Source organism: Mandrillus leucophaeus, unplaced genomic scaffold (genome assembly GCF_000951045.1).
Source record: "Mandrillus leucophaeus isolate KB7577 unplaced genomic scaffold, Mleu.le_1.0 Scaffold901, whole genome shotgun sequence".
NCBI classification, from domain to species: domain Eukaryota; kingdom Metazoa; phylum Chordata; class Mammalia; order Primates; family Cercopithecidae; genus Mandrillus; species Mandrillus leucophaeus.
This window is the reverse complement of record NW_012109820.1, coordinates 512,191-522,154: the sequence shown is the minus strand read 5'-3', so window position 1 is coordinate 522,154 and position 9,964 is coordinate 512,191. Positions and strand designations below refer to the sequence as shown.

Sequence of the window (9,964 nt, the reverse complement as noted above, 5' to 3'; positions counted from 1 at the left end):
TCTTTACAAAAAAGAAAAAATAATGATTTCCTAGCCTACTTATCAGAGCTGCTTATTTGTTTTAGCCTTCAAATTCAGGACTAAGATAAATTGTTTAAATATGATGTTTGTTCTAAAAAATTGTGGATGCTGCCTTCATTATCAACCCAGCACCTCTGATAAATCCTGTGCAGATTTTAAACAGGACTTTACACACTAAGAGACGGTTATTTTCATACAATCTTGCAGTCTAGCAAAGATGATACTAGTTGTCTAGTGATGCACTTCCCGTTTTCTGATACCTGCGAGACTGTTCTGATTTAAATACTGATGCTGAACAGTGTGTTAAATACATGACAGATGCTTCTCTACTACCAATATACTTTGGTTATGGGTCTGAATCTGATTATAAAAATTTTATTTGAACTTGGTAATATGGATCAGAGACATGAAAGAAAATTTTAAGTTTCTCAAAAACACATTAAAGGCAGCAACTAAGCTAATTCTCATTTCTTCCTTGGACATCAACTTTTCCATTGAGTCACTAGTTGACAACTATAATAAATATTTAAAAATATGTCTAATTAAAGAGAAGGCAGTCTAGCTTATTTATTTCACAAGAATTAACACTCAATGTTAAGGATTCTGCTATCCCAGGAATGCTCTTTTCTGGTAAATGCTGCACAGATCAATGCAATCGTATGAAAGAAAAGTCAAAGGACATTTGGAAAAATAAGTAAATCATTACCAAAGCACTAAATGAAAACAGCTCCAACTATACTGACTCTAAAAGACAGCTGAGTATTTGTGTCATACTTAAGAAAGCTGAAATATTCCCTCACTTCCATGTGAAAAACATGTATTATATATTTAAGCATTTGAAACATTCTATAGCCGCAATTCATTTCACAGCAGAAAGTAAACGTTAGTTTTCTCTCACCTCACAAAAATGTAGAGATGGCCAAAACCCCCCTACTAATCTTTATCTCCTCTAGAATGTTCTGAGAATATTTTCTACCGTAATAGTTATTCATTTTACATTTATCCAAAAATGAATCAAAGAAAAAAGATACTTCTTCAGTGTCGGAAATACTTAACTTGTCTCTTTTATGATCATTAAGGGGAAAGGGAAAATACACCTATTGTGGTACTTTAGTTTTTTGAATGTATTTAAGCTATGATCTCACCTGAGCATTAGCTAGAAGTTCTAATCAGTTTAGAAACAAGAACTTCTTTGAACACTGTATCCACAGCTATTGAGCCCCAGTCCCAGACTTCAGTGTCCCTGATATATACACTAGTGCAGTTTGCTTTAGAAAATGCATGTTCAAGCTGAAACAGTCAAAGAGCAGCATGAGACACCCAGGGGAATGGAAAGGGGTTACATAAAAATTCACAGACACGTTTAACTAAAATCCCTAACAGCCAACCCCTAGTGAACACAGAGCATGCACGCTGCAAGTCTGGTCTGAGCCTACAACCCGGAAAGCTCTTTTTATGAGCCAAGATGGTGGTTCCAAAGTGCCTCGACTATACGGTCTGGTTATGTGGGTACCAGATTAAAAATGAGTGCTGTTGACATAACATTGGTCCTCCTGAGTTTTGTTAAGAGTTTGTCCGTGGTCACTCAGACAGCCGTCCAAAGACACTTCAATAGCCACTTCTCTTGTGTCTCTTCTACTGAGGCCATCACTTCCGTATGTGTCTAGAGAGGGCCCGCCATTGTGCTCAGCGCAGCCATTGACGTGGGCCAGAGGCAGTGCCCCGGGGGGACAACACAGCTGCTTAGCACAGCTCTTGGAGATGCAGGGTGAGTTGCAGAGCAACAGTAAGTCCTTCTGCTCCAGGGGTTCCTTCAAGTCCACATTTTCAAACTGGATGGTCACATTGTGGATTCCCGCACTGTGGAAGATTTCTCGAATTTTTGTGCTGGCATCTTGATATCCCCCGTCCTTAGGATACTTGATGTGCAGGGTGGCAATAATCTTTCCACTTACAAGTTCCCAGATGTGCACTTCATGTACACTGCTAATTCCGGGCACAGCAGAGAGTTTGCTCACTATAAAAGAGAAGAGCAAACAAAAGCCAAGGTGAGTGCTGCATTTGAAGCATGGAACTACGGGAGGGATATGGTCCCGTCAAGCATTCTCACCAAAATGGCTGCATACTTACTAAGAACAGCAGGAAGAAATTAGTTCTACCTCTCTGGGTCCATTTGCCCTTAACCTTCTTTCTCCACACATTGTTAGACCATACAAAGTCATTTAAGAAAATAAGTCTTAACGACGACAAGAAAAAAGTCCCCAGGGTTGCTGAGTATACAAGGGAATGGACACTTGAATGAACTTCCCATAGTATTATAAAATGCAATGCCTTTTCTTAAAAGTGATGATTTGGCAACATGAATCAAAAAAACCTTTACTAGCAATTCTAGTGCTAAAAGTTTAACCTAAAAGAAATAACCAAATATTTATGTACAAGAATGGTTTGGACAATGTTCCTTGTATTCATTAAAAAGATGGAACCAACAAGGAAATAGTTAAATCAATTATGTAATGGAATAAGATATAGTTGTTTAAAAGTAAGTTGCATATTTAAGGATATTTAAGGATATGAGAAAATGTACATAAGGTATTTTTAAGTGAAAAAGCAATTTGCTAAACTGTGTATATGGTATGATTTTTCTTTTTACTGCATATAGAAGAAAATATTAACAGTGGTAGTTTCCGCAGTCAAATTATGAGAGATTTCTGTTTTCTCATTTAGGCTCCTCTGTATTTTCTATACTTTCCAAAATGAGTATGTATTTAGAGAAAAGGTATTCAATACTGATTTGAGCAAAGGCTCTGCAGCCAGCTAATATGAATCCGAGTTTAGACATTTACTAACTGCATGACGTTAGGCAATTACCTAACCTCTTTGTGCCTCAGTTTCCTTGTCTGTATAATAGAAATGATAATAGTAACTTTTTGTATTATTTTAAGGGTTAAAATACATTATTATAAGTAAAGCACTTAGAACACTTACATTTCTAGCATGTGGTAAATGCTATGAAAATATTGCTATTGTTATTACCATCTTGCGGGGGTTTTTTGGTTTTTTAGAGACAGAGAGTCTTGCCCTGTCTCGCAGGCAAGAGTGCAGTGTCATGTTTATGGCTCTCTGCAGCCTCAAACTCCTGGGTCCAGTGATCCTCCCACCTCAACCCACTGAGTAGCTGGGACCACAGGCACACATTACAACCTTTACTTTTTTATTTATTTATAAAAAATAATTTTTTATTTTTGTAAAAATGAGGTCTTACTATGTTGCCCAGGCTGGTCTTGAACTCCCGGCCTTATGCAATCCTTCTCCTTCAGCCTCCCAAAGTGGTGAGATTACAGGCGTGAGTCACAACAAGTAACCCTCTATTGTTAAAAATATCTGTTTTTAAATATATCACTTTATTAAAAACATATCCAGTATATATCACAAATTTCTTTGTATATGTTTATCTTATTTCCTCAATTGGGAAATGAACTAGCTCCTGGGAAGGCAAAGGCAATGCTGTATGTCTGCTCCTCTGTCTCCTTCCCTCTCCCACCACCTACTCTGCCTGCAGCTCTGGGCAGTGTTGTGAGAGACACAGTGACTTGCATGCCCACATTAACTAGAAAGTAGGGTCTAGAATATGAATGATTTGTGTTTTTAGAATAAGGAAAATAAAATAAAGTTCCTGGCAGAAATGGCCTTATTTGGATTAAAGTAAATCTTTGACATGAAATTAAGTAGCCCAGGAATAGGTATTATCCAAGCATTGCATTTTTGTTTTGTTTTGTTTTGTTTTGTTTTGTTTTGAGTCAGAGTCTTGCTCTGTCACCCAGGCTGGAGTGCAGTGGTGCAATCTCGGCTCCCTGCAACCTCCGCCTCCTGGGTTCAAGCGATTCTCCTGCCTCAGCCTCCCGAGGAGCTGGGACTACAGGTGCATGCTACCACACCCGGCTAATTTTTTGTATTTTTAGTAGAGACAGGGTTTCACCATGTTGGTCAGGCTGGTCTCGAACTCCTGACCTCAGGTGATCCACTCGACTTGGCCTCCCAGAGTGCTGGGATTACAGGCATGAGCCACCACGCCCGGACCAAGCATTGCATTGCAGTTGAGTCAGAGAATCACAGATTGCAAAGGACCTTTGGTACTTGGAGCTGAGTCATCTTAATAGGCTATAAAACATATGATGATGTCTCTACTACCTGGTGATTTAAGGTGTTTCAGAATACATAACTCAAACACTGCTCTTAAATAATGCTTGTCCTTTGGCCTGAATAACATTAAAGTGAGAGTGGTTCTGGATCAAAATTCAGTCTACTTACTCAGCTCTTCCATGTTGACTCCTTTGGGGACCATCTGCAACAGAATGGCAGCGGTCTCCTTGATGAGCGGGAAGGCAGATGACAAAATGATGATGACCATGAGGACAGTCAGGCTGGGGTCAATGTAACACTGCCAGTTACACGGGTCCTCACTCTTCAGGGGAAGCACATAGAATATGATGGCCGTGATGACCACAACCACGGACCCCAGGGCATCTCCCATCACATGCAAAAGTACACCTGCCAGGAAGAAAGAAAGACTACTGCAGCACAGATGCAAATCTGGAAGCCACGTGACACTCATTGGCTTGGATTTCCAGGTATACGAATATCTGTTACCATTTGGAGGTTTTTGGTTTTTGTTTTGGTTAGAGCAGTAGGATGAATCAAAATAATGGCAACTACTTCTTAGGAAACAAAACCCCAGGTTACCATCTCAGGACTCAGAGTACCTTGGAAGAGCAACAGCCTAGGAAGATTCTGACCTGCAGGAAGAATGCCTGTGCATCTCACTGGGCCACATCGCTACCGCTCACCACCCATCAAAGGGCACTAAGCTGGAAAACAGAGGCTGTGCAAACGATTTCTTTTTCTTTTAGACAAGTATCTGTGCTTTACATTGTTTTAAACATGTTTAAGGGGAGAGGGAACAAGTTGTATTAACAGAGTCTTTAAAACAAATTGTCTTTTTTCTACCTTGATCCGCTTTCCCCTTTCTCTGTAAGCATTTACCTACTTTGCTTTTAGTCTGTGGTCATTTAAATGGCATTTGGTTTAAGAGGTGCCCAAGAACAGGGACTCCAGCAACATTTCCGTTGCAGAAACAGCCATTTATCACAATAAAATAAAATTAAAATTCTACAGATAATACTAAAAATACTAAAATTGTGGGTGCCTTTAATTAAGGGAATTGTTTCTACAGATACTGATTATGATATAGAACATATTCATTCCTCAGCAAAGATTTGAGTGCCCAATTGTTAGCCAAAGACTAAATTGGGATTTAGTAAGTAAATTAGGTAAAAATTTGGTCAGAAAAATTATAAAATATAAACACAAAGTTTTGGGTTTTGGTTTTGGGGGGTTTTGTTTGTTTTTACAGAAAGCAACATCAGAATCTTGCAATTCAAAGTATAGTTTGCAAACCAGTAGCATCAGCATCACCTATGAGCTTGTTAGAAATACTGCATCTCAGGCCCCACCTCAGATCTGTAGAATCTGAACCTGCATTTTAAAAAGATGCCCAGATGAGGCCAGATGCAGTGACTCACTCCTGTAATTCCAGCACTTTGGGAGGCCAAGGCGGGTAGATCATTTGAAGTCAGGAGTTCAAGACAGCCTGGCCAATATGGTGAAACCCTATCTCTACTAAAAATACAAAAAATCAGCTGGGTATTGTTAGGGCACCTGTAATCCCAGCTACTCAGGAGGCTGAGGCAGGAGAATCACTTGAACCCAGGAGGCGGAGGTTGCAGTGAGCCAAGATAGTGCCATTGTACTCCAGCCTGGGCAACAAGAGTGAAACTCTGTCTCGGGAAAAAAAAAAAAAAAATAAAAAAAGATGCCCAGATGATTGGAATGCACATACTAGTTTCCAAAGTACTGCTCTAGAAGAAAGCATATATGTTAAGAAAGGTCGGCTTTGTCTCTTCATGTATTCCACAGACTTATGCAGTAGAATTAATAATAATCCAAATTATTAACAACTTACTCATGGCTAAGACTAAACAGTCTCACTTGGAAGGTGCTTTAATTGAGCTAATTCCTCCTCTTGGCAACACCTCCACAATTCTAAATAACATCATAGATAAAATGGCATTCTGTGAACACTAAATGTAATTTGAGGCAATTGCCTCAAATTTTCCCCAAAAACTACAGGAATAAAAAGAATTCCCATATGTCCTTTTGACTGAGTGTTTACTTATGATAATAAGATCTTGATTCAGTATATACATTAACATTCCCATTTTCTAATGCTGTGCTCCTTTCTCACAACACCCCACCCCCAAAGGAGATTTTAACTCCCCAGTCCCTGTCCTGAACCACCGAAGGGAAACTCAAAAATACTTTGTTCCTCTACAAGGAGCTACGAATCGAAGCTTTAACTTGCTTCAGGACAGTACAAAATGCTACCATAAAAATATGAAAGCTTAATATTTCCTATACACATGTGATATCATGTTTACTGCGTGAGACAGTTTTTTATTCGCTGATTGTCTCATACATGTTAGATCCATTTCCTCCGTAAGTAACATGAGGATCAGGGTCATACTCCAAATTGCCTTTGTTGATATAATAGCAATGCAGGCATTCAATAAAACAGTAGCTTCTGGTTGATTATCATAACTCCTATGACATACAGTAACTCTTGTCTTCAATAATAATAACTATTATTATTATTGTTATGCCAACTAACACATATGCTCCAGGCATTGTTTTAAGCGTGTTATACTTACCCATTACCTCCTTTTAAGGACTGTAAAGTGGTTACCCTTGTGAAAATAAGTAATGCAAAATCTAAGCTGTTGGAACTCAAAAGTATTTTGAGCCTTCAAGGAATGTGAATTACAGGGCCTGAGCTACGTGACAGGCAGCTGTAAGCTGTTGTATGTCTGAATCCAGTCTTTCTCCTTACCTGCATTGCTCTGTAAAATGTTGTAAATGGCGAAGGGCCCCAGGGAAGACCCCCTTCTCTCTTACTGTTGATTTTCATCCTCCCTCTTACCTTTTTCATACGAGACACCATGGCTATCACAGTCCCTTAATATGGAATGTTAAATACACCCTTTTAAGTTGGAAAGGAAATGAAAACCAGCTATAAAGAAAACAAGCCACTTGGAAAAGAAAACAAATTGTAGCTAATTTTTTTAACTCCTAAACCAGGCGTGTATACAAAATGTTGTAACCCTGCTAAATTTCTTTGTCTTATATATAAGCAAGAATTTGGCTTTTAACTTTGGAACCCTATCCCCATTTCTCTGGAGTGATGAGTCCCGGAATGGCCATTGCCAGCTTTTCACTTGAATAAACTCCTGAAAATTGGAATCTGACCCTTTTGATTATTTCTGGCTGGTACTCTCTTCATTTTACAAATGAGGAAACTGAGGCACAGAATACCTAAATAACTCGTCCAAAATCACACAACTAAAAAGTGTTAACTGGAGATGTCAATCTGGGTAGTCTGACCACAGATCTGCTGTGCATCCTGCCTCATGTAAGTTCTACAATTCAATTTCAGCTTTTCCTTCTGAGAAATCCCACTGTTACTCCCTAAGAATTACATCAAATAGTAACTTTCGAATTTGTTTTTCCCCTAATCCACAGTAAGAATTATGTTTTGCATCCTAGCACAGAGATACCAATTGAAATAAATAATTCATGGGAAAGCAAAATTCATCCTTACATATGATTTCTTACTATTATCTATTCTATTTCATTCCATTATAATTAATTTTCTACTAAACTAATTCTAGGGCCCAAATTGTCACGGCCTTCAGTTTGAAAAACTGTTTAAAGCAGCATCCCACTCAATTCCTGACATTTAATAATGCAATGTGTCTTCTAGCTGCCCATGAAAAGATGAAGAAGGCCTGGTCATGACCATTAACTACAGTGCACTGGCAAAATTCTGTGGGGTGTCTCTGAGTGTTTGTGAATTGTGTGTGTGTGCGCGTGTGTAAGAGAGAGAGAGAGACAGAGACCGAGAGAGGGAGACAGAGACCAAGAGACAGAGAGAGAGAACGAGAGAGAGAGAGAGAGAGACCGAGAGAGAGAGACAGAGACAGAGAAAAAATGGGGTCTCCCTCTGTCGCCCAGGCTGGAGTACAGTGGCACAATCATAGCTCACTCCAACTTCAAACTCTTGGGCTCGAATGATCCTCCCATCTCAGCCTCCCAAGTATCGAGGACTACAGGTGTGTGCCACTGCACTGGTTAATTTTTTTACTTTTTAAAAGAACTTTTTATCTTTTTTTTTTTTTTTTGTAGAGACAGGGGTTTGCTATGTTACCTGGGCTGGTCTCAAACTCCTGGCCTCAAGTAATCCTCTCGCCTCAGCCTCTCAAAATGGAAAATTCTGAGATAAATACATGGATAACCTCCTCAGGGAGGAAAAGAGTCTCGTGTGATGAGAAATCTCAGGAAAGTCTTGTTGAGAGGTAGGTAATTTGGGCAGGCCTCTGGAGAGGAGGCAGACTTCAACAGGCAACCACAGAAGGCATTTCAGACAGAAACACCTCGTGGGAGACTCAGATGAGGAAACTGCAGATGGAGGACGTGCTCGTGGGGCAACACCGGAGGATGACGCACTAAATTTGGACTCACAGACCCTGGCGCTGTTGTTGTGAGCCACGGACCTTAGGAAAGTCAACCTCTTTGAGGAGCAAGATTCTCATCTGTGAAATGAGGTAGTAATAATATCTGCCTCACCTCCCTCAGAGGCTAGTTCTGTAGATTATGTAAACAAATGTCTGCAAACCCTCTGAGAATGACCAAGAGGTGAAGATAATGATAACGGGCACCATTTGTTGAGTGGGTCCTCTGTGCTGTTCTAACCACCCATGTGATCCACACAACACAGTGATGTTGGTCGTATTATCTCCATCATATAGATGAGGGGGCTGAACATTAAAGAGATTAAGTTCCTTGCCCAAGGTCACCTAGCTAGGAAAAGGGAGAGGCAGAACGCAAACCAAATCTGCCTGATCACAGGGTCTAAGCGCTCCTCACCTCACTACAGATGTACATTAAATGTTGATGGGTATGCAGGGAGACAGTGAGGAGCTGATGGGGGAGGTGAGGCCATGAAGGGGTGAAGGGAAGGGCAGAAACGTCTAGAAAGGAGTATTGGCATGGAACAGCAAGCTCTTGAATGTCAGCAGTGTTTAGACCGTATCCTGCATGCAGTAAAGGCTTTGAGCAGACTCCGATGTGATCACATCTATGATTCAGAAAGATAAATCTGGCAGCATTATCTGAGACACAAAGAACACCACTTAGTAGACAACTCAATCACCCGATTAGTCACAATGCTCTCAAGGTAGCTTTGCAAAGACAGCAAACCTCTGTACTTGGCCCTCACTTGCTGCCTTTAGATTAAAACGAAACCCCCAAAAAACTGGCATATAACATAAATTGGCAATTTGACACAAGTTGAAATCTGATGTGTCCCAGCACTTAGGAAAGCCATCAGTGCTGATGAATTTGTTGAATGACTGGAAATAGTGCATTTGCACTGGACAAATGGCAATGAAAAAATGAGATCTTTCTTATTGGAAAAAAGTAAGAATCACAAAGAAACATCTCATCAAAGGGGATTTCTTTTCAAGGGATGTCAAGATGGCTATTCATCTATTTATGTTTATACCAAATTTTAAAAAACTAATTGTCTTTCTGACATATTGTTACAACATTTTTAATATATCATGTCTGATCCTATTAAATAAAATTGACCACTACAAAGCACATTGATGAGAATTTTAAGAGGATTGTGTTTTTACTATACTTTACACTAGAAGACAGAGTGTGATCCTTAGAACTCATTTTTTTGCCGGGCACGGTGGCTCACGCCTATAATCCTAGCACTTTGGGAGGCCGAGGCAGGCAGATTACCTGAGGTTGGGAGTTCAAGACCAGC

General features: G+C 39.8%; 1 protein-coding gene across 1 annotated transcript in view; it reads right to left on the bottom strand.

Moving 5' to 3' along the window:
* Positions 1–380: 380 nt before the first annotated feature.
* SLC30A10 (solute carrier family 30, member 10) overlaps positions 381–9,964 on the bottom strand; it is a 42,812-nt gene continuing 33,228 nt past the window's right edge. The window contains exons 3-4 of the mRNA XM_011969746.1: positions 4,330–4,569; positions 381–2,038 (exon numbers count right to left, since the gene is read on the bottom strand). Of these exons, the coding sequence (XP_011825136.1) occupies positions 1,539–2,038; positions 4,330–4,569 (740 nt within the window). The 3' untranslated portion in view covers positions 381–1,538. The remainder of the gene's footprint in view (positions 2,039–4,329; positions 4,570–9,964) is intronic.